Raw genomic sequence first — 19,927 nt, 5'->3', positions numbered from 1 at the left:
TTGGTTGCCTTTTGGATTTGTTTGATTGTCAAAGTGATTTTATATCTCAGTTTTTAAAGAAAATGAAAAGATTTAATGGACCAAAATAAGGTAAGCGTTTCAAAGAGCTTCAATTATAATTTACCCATGGGACTTGCTTTTCCAATTTATTATTACGGCTAATATATAGAACAAGGTCCTAAAAAAGGGACTGTTTGTTTTTTGATGGCTGTTATCTTACTGTTTATTTATATTTACTGTTATTTTTACTAGTAGCAATATGATACTTTATTAAACAGTTGAAATTTGTTTCAAAGTATGTTACATTATAACATTTAATATTCATAGTTATACCATAGCGTTCTCATAAAATATAACTTCTACAGCAAGCAGTGTACTTTATCAGCAGTTTTTTTTGTTATATATTTTATGTTATATAGTAATCACCTTTAAAGGGCACCTAAAAGGGCAACCTAACTATTCGACAGAATTTAGCTTGAGATATTTGTTAGATATGCACACCTTGTTGTTAAGTATAGATATAATACAAAATCACGTTCTATAAACAACCATATCTCTATGAACATTTATGGCTAAAAAAACGTTGTAACTCATAGCAAATTATTCCACGCGCAGTTTTTATGTGCTCTCTCTTGCTATTTGAATAATAGTTAATAATCATTTGTATAGTCGACGAAAAAGTGACGTACTAGCATTATTCTACATTAGTTTGCAAGCGGTTATAGTCACTTTATAGGCTTTAAAAAATGTATAATATAGAATTGTCTATGCTAACAGTTGAATTAAGAGGTGCTATTATCTTGTCCACTGCTGTTGACCCTCCTAACACGAACAGGTGATTCCCCCACTGAATCGTTCAGAGTACTGCATTTGATGGGCGGCCAGTTCTACACGCATAGCATGTGCGGATTGTGCCGTCGTCCTAATTCAGTTACGCCCAACGACCGCCCACCGCCCATTTTACGTCATCAAGCCGCCCCTTTTCCTTCTCCTCTCGGCTCCTGCAAGCCGCACGCCTACGCAAGCTCTCTCTCTTTCTACACTGAAACCAAATACAATGAAATGTATAAAACTATTAGAATTATGAATATTTCATAATTCTATTTAATTTAATAAGCAACTAATTGGGTTTGATTTACTGTAAGCTTAAGTAAGTGTCTAAAGCGAACCAAATTTGTTTTTTCAGTGTGGTCGGCAAAAGCTCAGCTCCCTGCTCCAAAAAGGAGCAACGTGTGTGAGTGGAGAGAAATACTGGGAAAATGCCGGCACAGAAGGAAGACGATGAGAGTGGTGAGTGAAGAGAGGAGAGAGGCGCGAAGCCCAGAGATTCCGATACCGATAGCGATGGCGATGACGATTCTGCCCGGCGCCTTATAAATACGCAGAGCCGCAGGGCGACGCTTTCATTCTCTCGCAGTGTTTAAAGTGACATGAAAGTGACGACATTGGCGCACTGTAGCAAGTCATGTATCAGCATGTCCAACCAAACAACACAAATCATATTCACGCCAATGGTGAGTTATCGTTATCGTTCGCTAGTTCCGTTAGGTTTTTTTTTTTCATTTTTTGTTTAATTATTTTTTTCGCAAATTAGTGGTGATTACTCGCATTATGTCCATTTCCAAGCCATCTCGTGCCTTTCTGCGGTGCTAAGTGAGCGGGCAAACAATTGCTCGAGTTGCAGCATGTGATGGCAGGTGTGCGTGCCTTTTTCGCGTTTCTGCTCCGCTTTTCTACCAACTTTTTTTTCGTGTGAATTTTTGTGTGACGCGCATGCGCATGTGCAAAAATAAAAGAAGAACGTTAAATTACTGACCGGCTAACGGTTATCCTCATCTGTGTGTGTGTGTGTGTGTGTGTATGTCTGTGTGTGAGGGCGTGAATGCGCTTGTTTGTGCACGATTGCAGCAGAACAGCTGTTCTAATCAGCCCAAACCAAAAGCCAAGTTCAAAAAAGTTGCAGCATAAACATCGAAATTGTAGAACATCCGCCAAGCCTCCATTTCCCTTGTGAAAATCACTGAAATATACAATAATTCCCCTTTGAAGAACTTATCAAAGGCCAGTGGACACTCCATTAAGACTTTTATCCCCAAGACAGACAGTTGTTTTGATAAATTGAAAGAAAACTTAAAAATGCGACTTTATTGATTGACATTTGGTTATTACTTATATGGTATGTAGATATAGTGAAATTTGATTCAGGCTACAGAGAAACATTCGCCAAAATTCCCAAGAAATTAAAGATTCGTGCACCTAAAACAAACCGAAACTTGCTAAATGATTTATGTGGGAACTTTACATACGATTGGGAGTATATTCATTGATTTTTTGGCTGAAATTAATTAATAGACAGTATTCGATTAGAAAGATTGCCTCTGCAGACATCAAATACATAGATACTGGTTATTTTTTGAATAAAAATGGTTCTGTTGGGATAAAAAATCCAGATGCAAGAGGAATATAATTTACGTATATTTGTTTAGTTGAATTCTATATATATTCCCAAATTCTTTTGGGAAGTGCAAATGTAGCTTCATATTAGGGAACCTAGATAGATATTGGCAATTACTGTCTATACGACTTGCGTCCCATTTCACTTTCATTTGAGGTTGTTTACGTTATTGTGCCTATAAGCAATTTTTACGATGGCTTAGCGTGGTCACCATTCCTCCTCGTTTTCCATTGTCAGTTACGCAATCGTTAAAAGCTGCCGAGGGTTGCTTATCAGTGGGTGTCGACTGTACCCCAACCCCTTCGGCAATGGTAGGCACATTCATGTTTGCAGATACAGATACGCAGATAGATTCCCAATTGGCACTTGATGGCCTTGCAAAGAGCCAGGTGTTGCCTGCTTTTAGGCGCTGCCATGGCTTTCGTATTACTGGAAGCGGTCTAATTATAGTTACAAAGCCGGCTTTTTCAATGTAAAGAGAGCTCGGCTTAACCGAGATTCTTTGGCAGACGGAAGCCCACAAAACCCAAAAGTTCCAGCCAAGCGAGTCAAGGACAAAGTCAAGGCAACGCCAAAAAGGGTGGTATTCTTCAGTGCGTGGGTGGTCTTTACTGGATGGATGGGTGGCTTGTGGTGGCATGTGGGCTGTTTGTTGGTTGGCGTGACTGCATTTTGCACTTGACATAATTTGGCCACGCAATACTGTGCTGTGCACTGAAAAAAAGTGTGTGGAAAGTGTGGCTATACACAAGTTATACGAGTGTAACATGAATTTATAGCTCCTTTGAGGTGAGCTAAGGATTTTTATGATGAATAGAACCCTTTTAGTTACCATAATCAAGAATTATTTTTACACATTTAGCTTTAAAATACATTTCAATTTCCTTAAAGAGTTAGAGAAGAATCTAATATTCAGAAGCTCAAAATTACTTGCATGTGCAATCGTTCGTAAGGAATGCCGCAGATATAGAATCTTGAGAGCACATTTAAATTCGCATCTATTATTCCGCCTGCTCAGCAGTTGCGGCACTCGCTCGCTTATTGTCCGCAAGCGAAAATAGTTTGCGACTGATGATCGGATGCATTTAGCTAATAATTTAGAACTGTGGTCCATTAATCACACTTGGAGGAGAGTGGGTGAAGTGCCTCCCAGTGGTGGTTTCCCCTCCGTTTGCTCTGCGGTGCGGGAGCTTGAGTTCACTTTTCGCATTTCCCTTTTCGCTTTGCTTGTGCAATCTGCTGAGTGTGGGGGCAGTACCGATCCCACCTCCTCGGCCCCGCCCACTCTGCCCAGCTTCTCCAACGAAGCGGGGAATTTCAGCCCTCTTTATGGCCATTAATAGGAAACTATCTAATGAATGATTTTGTACGACGTAAATGTAAATGTACGTGTCATGTCGGTGACAAGAGCAATTATTGCTAAAAAGAAAACTTATAACGCAATTACGTTTATAAAGTCCAATTTTATGAAATTCCTAAATCTGATATTGAGTAGTACGTACTATTATGTAGTATCTGATATCTAGGCGTGCAAGTAGTTCTATTTCATAAAACTACGTTTGTTTAAATGTATTTTTAAATAAAATTCTTCTTTCATTAACCTTTGCTTTCCTTTTGACCAAATCCAATTGGCAACTTCTTTTCCCCACTGACCTAATGTAGTTCGTGTTTAAGCAACGTCGCAGTTGCCTGATTTCATTTGCAGATGAGCAGGGAGAGGTGGTTGGGCCATCACCGCCCATGGCCATTACAGATTTTTGGGGGCCAGGGTTAAGCATTTCGCCATTGTGTTCACGCATTGTCCTTGGCTCTGTCATTCGAGTGGGTGGTGCTGGCTAGTGCCAGTTGGCAGGTCCTTTGGGCCAGACCCTTAAACGGCCCCCCGGAAAAGTGCGCTACGTGTTTTCGGGGCGGAATTCCCCAGCTGCCGAGAAACTTTTACGTCGCTGAAGCGGCGCTCAGGAATCGCAGAACGCGGTGTGGCAGTGAAAGTTTTTGCGGCGATAACGCAGCCTGCGAATTGTTATCAGCAACGGCAGCGAGATGTCCTGGCAAGGACATCATCCAGAGCGCCGGCGCTGGGAGAGTCGAGCTTTTCCGCAGAATACTGGTTTCCCATTTTCCCGACTTTGGCTATTTTTGGCCCAGACTCGAGCCACACAAATACCCATAAAAGTGTTCCTTACATATACACTTATATATACATATATATATATATACGTAAATTTATATATCTATATCCATGGTTGTACATATGTGTACATGAGCAGCTGGCAACGTCACTGCGAGCCGGCTTCCATTGCGTAAGTGCGGGGGCTCCCATAAAAACAGGTGGCCTACCGCCCAGCAAAGGCGAGAGGGGCGTGCCCCACTGATACAAATACAAATACCAACATATAGATGGGCATGCACACACGCACACCCACACCCACGCAGAAGCGACACGTGGACCGCTTTCGATGGCAGCGGCGGCCGACGACAAAGGGCGCCTATAAAAATTTCATGTACTCGATGAGAAACCCGGCAGAAGTTAGCACAGAGTGTTTGAATCATTCAACTTCAAGCATAGTCACTTTGAATTAATATTGTATCCTACCTACTACTATCTAAACAACAATTCTTCTGTAGGCAAAACTGCTTAAGGTACTCACTAAAAATCTATATTCTTCAATACTTCTAACAGTTGATATTGACTGAAAAAGAGAGACAGTAGCTAAAGGACCCGCTCGTTTTAAGGGAATACCATGGAGGAGGCGGGTACAAGTACAAAGGGCGGAGAAAAAGGACGAGCCTCTAAAATTCATAGCCCGCTCACAAACAAAAAGGTTTCGTGATGTGTATGTGTACACAAAAGTGTGTTGGTGTGGTGCTGCTCCTCGTACTTACAACTGTGTGCGTGTCCTTGCCTAAGCTTACAAATAATTGAATGGCGCCCCGAGTTGGGAAAAAATGAGTTCAATGCCTCAATGTGCTCCAACTTTCGCTGCCCCTTTTCCATCTGTCTGGTGCTGTGTTTTGCCTGCCCCTCCCCCTTTTTTTTAACCCAACGCCCCTGGCAACAGCTTGAGAAGCCAATTTCTGTATTTCACCAGAAGCATTAAGCTTGCATGAGAAGGGGGGGGAAATGTATTCGGCTTTTGCTCAGCTGCCGCAGCTATTTCTGATTTTCAATTCTCATGGACATGTGCCGATGTTTCCACCGATGTGTTTCCACCATGCATAAGAGATAACCGGTACGAAAATCAAAAGAAACGGAAGCAGGACCGTGTTTTCTATTGCACCTGTTTGATGGTATTTTTAGAAGCGTTTCCCAATCAATTTTCTTGCCTATATCGTTCACCTACAGACTTTTGCCCGCTTTTTCCCTGGTGATTTCGCAACGATTTTCCCACTGGCTTTATCTACTGTTCTATAGAGATCTATCTACTGTAAATAGAGAATTTGTACGTCAAGGGTTAGGAAATCGTTTCTTTTATAAGTGTTTTTCTATTTTGCAATCGCATTCAAAACCAACAATTTGGTCTTACATTCTCAGCTGCCACAAACCAAACGAAATAGAATCGAATCGCCCTTTACGCCGCCTCTCGTGTCTCTCGTCCAAATGAATTTATAGCTTTCTGATTATTATGAGCGATCATTAGCGTCATCATCGTCGTCGTTGGCAGAGCAGTCACCATAACGCTCGGCGCGTCACGAGTCAATTGAAAATCAATTGGGTTAAATTAATATGCCAACAGAAAAGGCAACGACAGCAGTACAAACTGGATGTCCCCAGAAACTAGATGCAAAATGGGCGAAGTCAAGTAAGCCGATTTGCCAAAGATCATCTGTCGACTTTGAGGGAATGCAAATATACAACTGATAGAGTTTTCGATACAACGGTTTGAAAAATGTGTGAAGGGGGTATCTTAAGTTGATGAAGATCACAGCCAGACTCTTGCACTTTGAGATCGTCGTATTCAGCAAAAGACTTTTTGGGTTCGTGTCCATACTATGAAGGCCAAAAGCTTCTATGTAAACTCTAAAATCTTTATTTCTTCATGAGGTTTTCCAATACTTGTCACTTAACCCATCTGACATCCTGTTTTTATACCTTATATAAGTTTGGCATTTTTAGCTGACCTTGGTTGGTGACAATGTCAAGGTGTTGTTGGCGTCACAAATTAACACGTCAATGATTTTTCCCTATGTGTGTGTCAAAATTATTGTGGCTAATAATGGCAGAGTGTGCCAACAGTAATAAAAGCGACAAGTTGGCTTTAAAACGGTTGTGTACTAAGAGAAAATGTACAGCGCTGCTAAAGTGTCAAAGCATAACATATCTGATCCTAAAGATTAAAGATCTTTCTTTTCTTATACCCAACTACATGCCAAATTTTATGCCAATAGGATATATGCAGCTTTTTTTGTTATTTCACTTCTTAACAAGACGCCAGAAAGTATGCAACACTTGAATCTTTCAATTTTATGATACAAAAAGGAGCAACGAATGTCGGCTTGTTAAAAGAATTTTCTCCTTTGTTTTTTGCACCACTTTGCACACTCTGCAACACTTTGAGGGTATTGCGAATGGGCGACACGCTCTTCTGCCACCCACTGCTACCCACTTGCTTCTAAGTGCACGGCTCGCCTTGACATTGACTTTGTCGTTCTTCCGCCCGGTCAACCCCACCGCCACACCCCTTGCACCGGCTCCTGCCTTTTAGAACCTCAATTAACAAAAATCTAAAGAGGGCGATGGTGGAACGGGGGAAGGGGTGACCAACGTTAAACGACAAACGATACATTTCAATTAAGACCAGGGCAAACAGCATTTCGACAGCATCCAATGAAACAATATGGAGCAGGAGAGTATGGGTGCTGAACAGGAGATGGCAGAGGTGGGCATGGCTGACGCAAATGGAGCGCAGCACATATTGAAATAATAGCATTTCATAAGTGGATTCGGATGTTCATGCGCAGACGGATATCCCGAACAAGGGAAAGTATGATGATGTTCTTTAAAAACTAGATTTGATATGTATTAAATAAACTATAAAGCCTATATAAGTATCAAATCTATAGCGAATTATTTGGTGTTATTATTTAACCACACTAACCACTCGAAATCGGCTTATAACCGGTTTGCAAGTGGTTTTAGCGGCAATACAAATTAGTCGCAGATTAAGTTTCAATTAGATTTCAACTGGTTCACACCTGATTTATCAGCAACACTTTCATGGCCTGCGATAAAACCACCAAATGAATGAAAAATTGCACAAAACGAAAGTGAAATGATAACGTAATAATCTCTTATTACCACTGGTCAAGTCCGCGAATTGCGGCGACGTGTAAACCGATGCGCTGCTTCTGCGAAGTGGCCAAGAGAATTGTGAATTTTGGACATGGACTTGGGACTGGGACTGGGACTGGGACTGGGAGAGGGCCATTGACACTTTTGTCGGGACTTGGAACTCGGGACTCGGAACACGGGACACGTCTAACGATACAGAATAAATCAATTAAGCGAATGGAGAGTGGTTTATTTCGGGAGCATTTGCGGCTCGCGTGTCAGTCGAGGGTTAAGCAAACACTTGTAACCAAGTTCTTTGATTGACTCGTTGAGTATGGAGGGGATTGGAATGGAAACGGGGAGCTGGTTGGACAATAACTAGTGTCAAAGGTGAGACGCGGACATTCGATCAATCAATCCGTATATATTCTGCTCTAATTAGCACAAACGAATTTGCGACACAAGCAGATGAAACTTTTCATTCCTCGTTTAATTAACAGCGCTAACGCAAATAAGTAAACAAGTAATTTAAATTGAATTTCCACAAGTGCGGCATTCGAATGAATTTCATCTTCATTGAGATGTCAGCTCGGAGAAGACAATGCCGCCAATAAAAAGATCGTAAATGAGTTGGCCAAATAACTTGGGTGCTATTAAACTTTTGACAAATTATAATTTTTATAGCGCTAATACATGTTTACCAAAAATATAATTTTTCCAATGGATTACAATTTGCTTAGATTTTCTTAGCCTACTGGCTGAAGTCCCTATGATAGTTTGTGTGGAACTTTAGTTCAGGATTAGCAATAGGAGTGATGTCCTTGTTCCCGTGCACGATCATTTAGATTTCAAGAATTTCTGACGCGACACCCGCAACGAAATTAACTGAAAATATTTACCAACGATGTCGGCGGCAGAGGAAAATCGTTTTTATTTGGCCGCCGGCCAATTTAGATGCATGAACTTCCCCCGCCGAGCTTTGCATATTTCAAATATTCATTTGCACGTAGAGCAGCTTTTCTTCGACCCAGAAATTTGGCTGACCAGCGCGTGATTATTACTCATTTTAGTACCGCTGACGTTGGCACAGCGGCTTCCTTTCCCCTGGAGTTGGTTTCGCTAACATACACTGCCAAAAATATCATATAGCTATGACCCCTAATCATTACGTTATTGTTTAAGGTAAACACACCTCATTTCTTAAACAATAGTCAGGGAATATATCAAAATATTTACATTAACTAGTCTATAGATAGAATAAATTCCAAAGCTAAAAGAATTCACATTGTCATTGATCGGATTTTTTAAGGCGGGAATTTTCAAGGAGAATTCATATTCTAGCAGTATCTTTAGGATAGCACGTTGTTTTCTTGTTTAAAAATCCTTTCAGCTCTGATAAAACCATTTAAATTGGTGAATTAAAAGGCAGTCATGAGCTCCATAAAATAATTTCATTCTATGTCATGAAATGATTTATTATTCGCACTGGCGTTACGAAAATTAAATTGATTTATTAGTAATCAGTTGGGTATAATTGCTGGGCGATAATAATACCATATTATTTTGTATGAGCTAGACATTTCCCTCTCGTCAGCTCGTCAGCCGCTGGTGTTATCTACACTAATATCTTTGCAGTTTGTTTTTTGCGTTAGAGTGCCTAAATAATTAGCGAGCGAAAATCAGCCGACAAGCCCAAACAATGTTCGACCTGGACGGCCCCTAAAAATACCAAGAAATATCGCAAATATCCGCAGTCTACGTGCATCGCTGGTCGTAGGTTCTGTTCGCCCTAATGGAAGTACAGTGGTCACTCCATAGGCGCACTTTAATGTTGTATTGAGTGTAGGACTAACTTGTTATTGTTGTTTCTTCACAACTTTAGTAATGCATTTCAATTCGTTATGAGCATTTTCTAAAGATTATTTTCACATTCGGAATGATGACCGTAGGAATCCAATTGCAGGCAGTAAATCGATGTGGCGCTTCATGTCTGGTGCCTCGAGTTTCTGAATCGGAATCGAAATCATATTCAATAAAACGGCGCAAGGAGCTCACTTAACTGCTCACTGACTGGGGACCTCGGAAAGGGGTATTTTGAGTCTGGCTCGTGTTTCGTTTTAATTGACCATTAGATTCTATTATCGCGAACTGGTTGCCAAGTGGCTGTATTCGCATCGTGATGAAAACTCAACGAGAACATCATTATCTAAATTAAATTACATTTGGCTGTCTGTAGGTTTTTGCATTACACTTTAAAACTTAAGTGATCGGTTTACTAAGCTATTGGGTATGTGTTTACTTTTCCCTCCCTTTGCAAAGGTGCAATATTCACTTTGTGATTAACCCATTCTCCGCCTGCCACGCCCCCCTTGCCAGGCGTTGAACAAAAACAGAAAAAAAAAACCGAAAATGGCCACAAGCCGCGTGACTTTTATGACAGAAAATACATTGAGAAAAAAAAATGCGGAGCAAGAAGAAGCTGCAGAAGCTGAAAAACGACACAGAGCTTAACGTAGGAATCGTTTATTTATGTTTATGTGGCTACACATACAAAGACTCTGTGTATAGACGTGTATTATTTATTTTTATACCTACACTTGAAGTCGAATGAATAGCGCTGATTTCAAATCCTTACCATTCTCACCTTTTCATAATTTAAAATTGATATTGGGAAATGGTGGGAAGTTAATGATCATCAGCTGATTAAACTGATTACGTAAATTGTTTGATAGTGGCAACGTTACGTATACTTGATGTACATTACGTATACGCACTGTTGCGTCACAATAATTGTTTATTTCACTGGAGATTCTCGAGAGATTCTTGCTAGAAATTCAATCTGTTTTATACAGAACGAACTTATAATTGAAATTAAATCGATGCTAATTTTTTGGCCCAGTTGTGCGAGTGCATACGTAGGCGCTATGGCGTGTGTATCCAAATCTTTGGATACGTATTATATTTATGCTCGTGCAGATAGATATCTATTTGTTCAGCCCACTATCTTGGTACATATACGATTTTTGGGGGCACATCCAGTGGCATCTAGTGGCAGAATCAGTGGCCGTAAAAAATAGTGGGAGAACTTTAAAATTATGAATGTACATAGAGTGTTATGTACACGCGGTGGTTGGGCTGATGAAATTTCGACGCCTCGTGGGCGAGAGTTAAAGAACCAGTGACGTTGTAGCCCGACTTCTAACGGGAGTGAGTTATATGCAATATATATATAAATATAAATATATTTATACGAGCATATACATATGAAAGTGTGGCGAACGGAGTCACAGCACATGACCATTAATAAGCGGCCAATTGAGGCAAATGAAATGCGCAAGCAACAATTAATTGAGAGTAGCCGATGAATGGAGGCGACCATAGAGAGATGATGCTACTAAACTGCAGATTCTGATCGGCGGCGAGAACCTTCTGACGTCGCCGCGGCATTAGCCGACTAATTCAATTTGAAATTTTTATGCAAAGCTATAAATAGCGGGGCGGACCGAGAGTTAGTATCTGAGGAGAGAAGATGCCTTCACCTTGACAATTCTATAATCAAAATATAGAACCATACAACCGACGGACGAGGCGAATTGCATAAATCAGTCGGAAGGAGGAGGACTTTTCTACATACATACGCAGTGTGTCACGTAGTCAGCCGCGGGAAAAAACAGAAGCAAAAATGCTGAAACGCTGTCCCAAACAACGCCAAAGAAATTTTAATACCCCTTTATAAAATTCCATTTGTATTGAATTTTACTCTTATCTGTGGGGATAGAAAGTAACCATTAATGCTGGTTAAGACTGGCTTAGAAGTATTCACTACAATAAATAAAGCATCTTATAATACTTTCTTATCACTGTGACAGGACTTTATATAAAAAATTATGAATTATGAAGATTTGAGAGCTCTTCTAAGTATATTTTTAGTATATTTTGTATTATTTATATCTACATATATTTAATTGATATTACTGCGGTTCTAAACCAATGTATGTGATGCGGAGGTTTGCCTGCCAGCTCTATTCTTGTTATCCCAACTTAGGATTTCCAAAAACTTCAACCATGAATATTATCCCTTAATGTGATATTTTATCCCATTATCAATAGCATTCACTCCTGCATGCCGAACATTATTATTATCCTCGATGAGTGTGATATAAGTGGAGGCCATCCCAAGCTCCCAAGCCAGTCGAACTCATCTCGAACGCAATCTCGTTTGGAGAAAGTGGTTATTCTCCCAACGCCGGTCGCTTTTCTCGTTTTTCATCGCCTGCCGTTTTTCCGACGCTCGGCTGCTGTTCGTCTGCCGCTCGTGTGCCGCTCGTGTGCCGCTCGTGTGCCGCTCGTGTGGCGCCCGAGTGACGGCCGAGTACCGCTCGCGTACCGCTCGGCGGAAAGCTTTCACCGGGCGGACTATTTGACGCCGCCGCCATTTGGGATGCGAACAGTTGCCTGCGATTCGCCGCCCACTGCGCTACACTTTTTTTGGTCCGCACTTCTTTTAAAACATTTATATATATATACATAGCTATATATATATATATATATATATATACTTTTCATATATTTGTATTCGCCGAGTGCTGAAATTCGCGGCGAAATAATTTTAGCAACTTGTTATCCGTCCATGCCATGCGCGATAAAATATCACAACTATTTTGCTTGCAAAAGAACGCATGCAAAAATAATTCAACAGATAATAACAGAGGTGTGTGTCTGTGTGTGTGTGCGGGTGTATCCGTATGTGTATGTGTGTCACAAGTCCATTCATAAACTCTGTCTACACGGAAAAGAAAAACGTGCCATATACTTGCTGTGTGATATAAGTGATTCTTTTTTTTTCTGGTGCTCCTGCTCACGACTTATGCTAATTCATGTGTTCTGCTCTCTGTCTTTTTTTTGCGATCCTTTGCGGTGATGGTGATGATGATGATGATGGTGATCCTGCAGGACATAATGTGCCAACAAAAGCAACGAGCAACGGGACCATGTGCGCCAATGGGACTCTTGGGACAGAAGGGCCCGAGGCGCCAGAGACCGACTCATCAGGGACCGGGCGGATGCGGAAGCCGCTGGAGAGGAATGGCTCAACGCAGAACCACGTTGTTCACCTCGAGAGAAGGTAACGATCGTTAGTCCCACTACTCAAAATGATAGTGCATTAATATCCCTCGTTTAATCCCGAAAGTCAGGAGATTTTTATAATTTATTCATTTTTATTGAGACTCAGCAACTGCATTTTCAAGTCGATATGTTTCACTATATCTATTAATTTGTTTTATAGCTTGTCAAAATAAATTATAAATAGCTGGCAAGATAACACTAGAATTACTTTAATAATCAAGATTTATATATAATTATTATTTATTTATTTTCCAAACTTGTTCATATAAACTTAGTTTTTGATACAAGTAAACTCATAGCAATTAGCTTTAGAGATAATATCAAACTTCTCAATGGAAAGAGAACAAGGCAAAGAGCCATTTTTAGCCTAGTGGCAAAAATCAAATGTTTTCAGTGTAGACGTAAACAGTTTCTATTTACTTGGCTAAAAACGCGCTATTCAGTTGATTTATTTCTAACACCTTGCTGCCAATTAAGTGATTTACTTAACGTACACAAAATTATCGACTACATGGATGTATTTTTAACATCTATCTGTCAATATTAATGGACTTTTGACTTGAACATGCTGATTTGAATGATGAAATCTTGCCTCATGATTGTATTTGTTCTTCAAATTTATTTGATTGTTTTATTGCATTTACTATACTACTTATTTATTGTATTTACCTTTTGTTTTTGTCTTTTCAGGCTGGGCCTCTTCAGTGGGGTGGCTTTAATTGTTGGAACTATGATAGGTGAGTGTACCATCCATTCGGAGCTGCTTCTGCCCAACGCTATTGTCAAAACAAATGCATAAAACATGGGGCAGGCATGTCGAAGTGACAGGAAAAGAGAAAATTGTCCAAAGTGTCCCCCAAAAACACACGAACACGCAGTTTTTCACGGATTGTGTCAAATTTGCTGTCCCGTTCGTTCCTGTTTTTCTTTTTTAATACAGCTTTCGCTCTGGGAGTCGGTGGAAAATATTGAGGCACAGTTTGTCATTCGGTTTATTTTCCTTGCTGCTTTTCTTCAGATTGGAGGCGCGCATGGCCAAAAATACGTACGCACGAATTTAGCTATATGCACGGCACATAGTACATATACACAGCTTTAGGCCCACCCATATATATATATTGTCTGTCTGTATGGATGTATAGATGTATATATGTAGGTACGCAATCGGCGTGAGAATGAAAGTGCCATCAGATGGTTGGAGGGGGGAGTGCGGGGAATGGCGTGGATTAAGGCCAATTTCCAGGCATATTTTTAGGGAGCGAAAAGGGCAGCCCTATAAAAGTGGAGCTCGTTTAGCGGTGGTAAATCAAAGTAATCACACTAGATGTTTTGTAGTGTTTGATATAATAGCAGTGGAAAAAAACCCAGGTTGGTCCCTTATTATAACAAGATTGGAAAACAAACCAAACTTATTCAAATGTTAAGTTTAACTTTTTATTTAAAAACGTAGCGTTGGCTATTATCCTTTCTGGCCAGTTTTCACTACCAATTTGGACGCTGCTGTATGTGGCTCAAAAAGTGCGCTGTATTGAAATACATATTTATGACACGAATGGCGTCTATTGTCGCTGCTGCACTTTGACCTTAGGCAATGGCGCCAGCTTGTGGCACGTTACCGAAATTGTTGCACGCCTCAGGGGTCGGATGGCCACCCAACTTCATATTTTTCCCCTCCGCTCCGGGCAGAGTTGTCTGAGATTCTCTGCAGGAAAAACCACTATTTGCCGGTATTGCTCATTCGCCGCGTGGTCGGAGCTTTCGCCGAACTTTTGTCCGCCCACTGATGACGTCCGCAACACCCACTCAAATGGTATATACTATGTAGTAGGACCGCGCCAGCCGCTCATTAGCATACGGGAAATCGTATCGATGGGGAAAGTAGGGAAAAACAACAATGTGGGCCCTTAATCAGCTGTTTTTCCGAACCGCAGCTGTGTAAACGTTTAGCTTCTATATATCTATATTCCTAGCTACATATATCTATATTTATATCTATATCTAAATCTTCTCTTTCTCTTTTGTCAATCCACAGGGTCTGGAATTTTTGTGTCACCCTCCGGTTTACTGGTTCGCACTGGTTCCGTTGGAGTTAGCTTTATAATCTGGCTTGCATGTGGTGTGCTCTCTCTGCTGGGTAAGTCAAGTCACTAGAACCACCATCCCCCGAAATGTGCACCACGTGCAGCTGACCCACTTAACGCCGCCAAGTGGCCAAGTCCCAAGACTCGACCCTGCACTCTCGTCACAACTTGTTGCACGGCTGGCGAGGAGCCAAACTTTCGCGGAATGTCACACCTTCCAATCTTGTGCACCATACACTCGGCGAAATTGTGCTTGGCAAACTGCATTCTAGTTTTTAAATCATTCAAAGAAGAAAGATTCTTCAAATAAATTGTATTTGCTCAGAATATAAAGTAGCTATTTATCTAAAGAATGTAAATGCTCAGTTTTTATTTGTATTTTAATATTATTTAAAGATGTTCATCCTTTATACCTAACTAATGCATTTCATTGCCTACTTTCAGGCGCTCTGGCATACGCTGAACTTGGCACGATGAACACGTCGTCGGGGGCGGAATGGGCTTACTTTATGGATGCCTATGGACCGGCGCCGGCGTTTCTGTTCTCATGGGTATCGACTTTGGTGTTGAAGCCATCTCAAATGGCTATAATATGCTTATCATTTGCACAGTACGCCGTTGAGGCCTTTGTGACGGAATGCGATCCGCCCAGGGGCGTGGTCAAGATGGTCGCCCTGGTGGCAATTGGTAAGAATGGTTACCACTGTAAGGGGATTAGTACCAGCTAATAATAGAGATTTAACTGAATTATTTTGATAGATACACTCTGGTATTGATCCCTATTACCCATATATGTATCTCCTAATATACCAATGAATTCTACTAATGAGTTTCCCTCTTCTGTACAGTGATGATCCTGTTCGTGAACTGCTACAGCGTCAACCTAGGAATGGCCGTGCAGAACGTATTCACCGCCGCCAAACTGGTGGCTGTGGTGGTTGTGATCTGCGGCGGAGCCTGGAAACTGATGCAGGGCAACACGCAGCACCTGTCGAATGCATTTAATGGCCCGATGCCCAATGTGGGCGCCATCGCCACGGCCTTCTACACGGGCCTGTGGGCCTACGATGGCTGGAATAACCTGAACTACGTAACCGAGGAGATCAAGAATCCCAGCAAGAATCTGCCGCGCTCGATCATCATCGGCATACCGCTGGTCACGCTCTGCTATGCGCTGATCAACATCTCCTACCTGGCGGCCATGTCGCCGCAGGAGATGATCGAGTCGGAGGCGGTGGCCGTCACCTTTGGCAACCGCATCCTGGGCGCACTCGCCTGGCTGATGCCACTTAGCGTCACCATCAGCACGTTTGGCAGCGCCAATGGAACGCTCTTTGCAGCTGGGCGGTAAGGATTATTATTACTATTGCTATTATTTTTATTTTGTAATCTATTATTTTTTCTACTCCCCTTTCAGTCTGTGCTTCGCGGCCAGTCGAGAGGGTCACCTGTTGGATATCCTCTCATATGTCCATGTGCGTCGTCTTACACCTGCTCCGGGGCTGATATTCCACGTAAGTATCTGAAACTACCCTCTTCATTTACTGAACATACCCTAGACTGCTTCATAAACCACAATATTAGCAGACCCAAATGAAATTTGTAGATCCAACTTTACTATAGTTCTCATAGTTTCTCCGTTTATGTATATGTATGTTATCTAAACCAATTTGAAATCTTATAGTACCCCCCTCATTATTATTTGACAACGCCTGTGAATGCCCGTGTATCGATCCGATCCTCGTTCTAAACTCCCCTCTTTCTCTGTATCTTTCTCTGTGCGTACTTATCCCCGTCTCCAGTCGCTGATTGCCTCGGCAATGGTGCTCCATGGCACAATTGATTCGCTGATTGATTTCTTCAGCTTCACCGCCTGGATATTCTACGGCGGAGCGATGCTGGCCCTGATCGTGATGCGCTACACCAAACCCAACTATCCTCGGCCCTACAAGGTGCCGATCATCATTCCCGTTGTGGTCTTGGTCATCTCCGTGTATCTCGTGGCGGCACCCATTTTCGAGACCCCGCGCGTTGAGTATCTCTATGCCCTGCTCTTCATATTCGCGGGCCTGATCTTCTATGTGCCATTCGTCAAGCTCGGAATGACGCCGAGGTTTATGAGTAAGTAACCGAAAGTTCCCATAACTAAACAACAAACAATTCTTAACGTTGAATTCTTCTCCCTGCAGACAAGGTGACGCTATTCTTCCAGCTGCTGTTGGAGGTGGTGCCCACCTCGTCGATGGCCATGTTCGAGTGAAGGATCCCCGGAAAGTGCTCAAGATTTCAAAGGGAGGCCAACAAGCTCGGAAAGCGAGAAGCAAATACATTCACTTAATTACTATACAAACGAGGATATATTAGGAGTGCAGCATAGACAGGATGCAAAAGGGGTTGAGAGCGTTAGCAGCAACCCTATATTGATATACTGACGTTGTCGTTGACAAAGTAGTGCTAGAGAAAAAAAAAACTATTTGAAATAGTCTTTTTATGCTATGAGCTGGTTATATTCAAAGATTATATGTGAATATACAGATATTTAGTGTGGATACATAGATTTGTATCTTTATGTAGCGCGCATAGGCCAAGTTGCATAGTTGATACGTACGTACGTTTATACAAACAAAGCAAATCTATATATACATATATTTTTGTGTTCTATTAATTAAAGATCAAGACAAATGACAGAAACAACTAACAAAAAAACCAAACACAGACACACAAATACACACACCTAAATAGTCGAAGATATCATTGCCAAGCGGTTTGAAGTGCAGGCCCCATAAATAATACCTACATATTATCTGGGAATGATGGGATCTTGGGATCTTGAGGTTTGAGTACAGTGCCGCCAGGAATCGATGACACCACCAATCCGTACAGTGCCCACCAAAGTCAACACTCGCCGCAGAGCTTCGGGTTATCCTTGTTTGTACTCATTTGGATTTTCCGCTGGCGTTATTTACCCACATTATATACGAGTTGGCCGATCTAGAGATCGGCTGAAATAGCAATATTTATATATATGTGTGTAATGGACGAGGATCATAGTTATGATAATAAGGCAAAAACCGCATGGTAACACAAAACAGAGGACAAATGCTAAATACAAACATCCCAACTGAATGTTTCTAACTTTGTGCGACTAGAGCGCCACCTGGCGGTCGGGGATCGCGTGTGAAATTCGTAGGACTGCAAATAGGCATTAAAGATTTGTAATTGATACCAAAGTAAGGTAAAGAAAACAAACACTGAGAAAATTCAAACAAAAAAATAGAAAAAGCCATTTAAAAATGAATGAAAGAAAAGCAAACGTAAATACTACTATGGATACTTGTTAAATAAATTTTTTTGCGACTTGTGTCTGCTTTGACAAATCGTTGCAACCAAAACTAGATCTAGATTTAGAGAGACGGTTATACATTAATTATTATTATAATGCAAATTTTTTGTTTTGTTTTTTGTTCAAACTAGTTTTCTGTTATTCGTGAAGGACTCGTCGCACACGAGTTAGAAAAAGACAGCAGATGCAGGTGCCGTCTCGCTCGGAAATACAAGAAAATACAAGAATTTAGATCTTTTTTAATGATATATATCCCGCTTTTCAATTTCTTACTATACTTCTCAATTGTCTGAACCGATATACAAAACATTTATATCTTTACCTATTTATAGGCATACTACAGAACTTACCCACACATAAATATATATTTATATAATTTGTTAAGTTTATAAATTTTATAATTTTATTACCAACTATTTACAATGAGCTAAACGGAAACCAGAGCAAATCGAAAATCTCTATCTATACATGTACCTACCACCTAATAACAAAAGAATTGTATTATGTAAACCGGAAATTGACGAAATAAAGTTTTTGAAACACATGTCTCTCTGAATTTGCGCTTCCGATTTGGAAATGTAAGTTTCTATACTTTCATCTATGGTAATCTGAGTTTTGCTGGCTTTGACAATTATGTATTGTTTTTTACTATTCAACATGGAATTATTGTTTTAAAATGCTTTTTTATTTGTTCCCCTGCTTCTACAAGCAAATATATAAATGTATTAGTACGCAAGTCACAAAAATTATTATAAAAGTACTTCAAAAGCAGCGCATATCAACATTTTCGTGTGATGTTTTGCTGTCGTTGGTCAACGCTTAATACTAATCTTAAAAATGCAAAGCAATACAAATAAGAAACATAAATAAGGACCATTCCAATAGCTATTTAAGCAGTATATAAACATCAACCGCTTTGGTAGTGGACATTTTAACTAATGTAAGGATCAAGTAATCCTCGACTACGTCTTCCTTTTCGCCTGGCGGCTGCCGACAGCCGCGTCGAACTCCGGAAACAGGATGCTGATCTCGCGAAGGGCGGATGCCTCGCTGTCCGATCCGTGGCAGGCGTTACGGGTGTCGGATAGCCCGTACAATGCTCGGATGCAGTTGGGATCACTATACACGGCACGGAACACCTTGGTGGGACCCAGCAGACTGCGCCACTTTTGGATGCAGGCTTCCGACTGCAGAATCAGGGCATAGCAGGGTCCGCTGAAAGATATATACCAACTTGTTATAAAATCTATATGCCTGCGAATTTAAGGATTTGCCTTGGGGCTGTACAGACCTGTTCATAAAACTAGTTAGCCGGTGGTAGAAGAATTTTCCTTTGTGCTCCGCGTAGAATCGCTCCGATAGTTCTTTCGTAATGCAAACCTCCTTCTGGTCGAGTACAGTGAAGTTCTGGGAGATCAGAGCTCGGATCTGCTGCATCGCATAGGTATTCCGCAGCACGTGCGGCTTTATCAGAGCGAGTGTTATCTCCATATCCTATTGGTTATGGGAAACTAACATTAACGTTTAAATGAAGCAGGTAAACAAATTAGCCAGCCGGTGGGCCAAATGGGTCTATCGATATTTGTCCAGAACAACAATCGAGTGCCACATTTATCATCGACACCACATTTCTATCGATGGGAACTATC

The 19,927-nt window shown here is 41.1% G+C and overlaps 2 protein-coding genes across 7 annotated transcripts; one reads left to right on the top strand and one right to left on the bottom strand.

Moving 5' to 3' along the window:
* Positions 1-1,196: 1,196 nt before the first annotated feature.
* Positions 1,197-18,822, top strand: LOC6524734 (b(0,+)-type amino acid transporter 1). 6 transcript variants are annotated; one of them, XM_015190370.2, is made up of 10 exons: positions 12,197-12,438; positions 12,681-12,852; positions 13,545-13,591; positions 14,887-14,988; positions 15,380-15,486; positions 15,547-15,622; positions 15,784-16,282; positions 16,353-16,449; positions 16,738-17,056; positions 17,125-18,822. In XM_015190370.2, the coding sequence occupies exons 1-10, from the start codon at positions 12,363-12,365 to the stop codon at positions 17,193-17,195; spliced, it is 1,566 nt and encodes a 521-aa protein (XP_015045856.1). In that variant the 5' UTR covers positions 12,197-12,362; the 3' UTR covers positions 17,196-18,822. The 6 variants fall into 6 exon arrangements, 4 of the variants coding, with proteins under 4 accessions (XP_015045855.1, XP_002100578.1, XP_015045856.1 ...); XM_015190369.2 differs by lacking the exon at positions 12,197-12,438 and adding an exon at positions 1,197-1,290 and having other exon boundaries at positions 15,380-15,622; XR_005562226.2 differs by lacking the exon at positions 12,197-12,438 and adding an exon at positions 1,355-1,514 and having other exon boundaries at positions 15,380-15,622; positions 16,800-17,056.
* On the bottom strand, positions 18,506-19,864 carry LOC6524733 (nucleoside diphosphate kinase 6). Its single transcript, XM_002100541.3, has 2 exons — positions 19,570-19,864; positions 18,506-19,493 (listed from the first exon to the last, which is right to left on the bottom strand). Exons 1-2 carry the CDS (start codon positions 19,767-19,769, stop codon positions 19,241-19,243), a joined length of 453 nt encoding a protein of 150 aa, XP_002100577.1. The 5' UTR covers positions 19,770-19,864; the 3' UTR covers positions 18,506-19,240.
* Between the last annotated feature and the right edge of the window lie 63 nt (positions 19,865-19,927).

The sequence above is a fragment of the Drosophila yakuba genome, chromosome X (genome assembly GCF_016746365.2).
Source record: "Drosophila yakuba strain Tai18E2 chromosome X, Prin_Dyak_Tai18E2_2.1, whole genome shotgun sequence".
Taxonomy (NCBI): Eukaryota; Metazoa; Arthropoda; class Insecta; order Diptera; family Drosophilidae; genus Drosophila; species Drosophila yakuba.
Note: the sequence above shows the minus strand (reverse complement) of the source record. Positions and strands in the feature narration are given on the sequence as shown.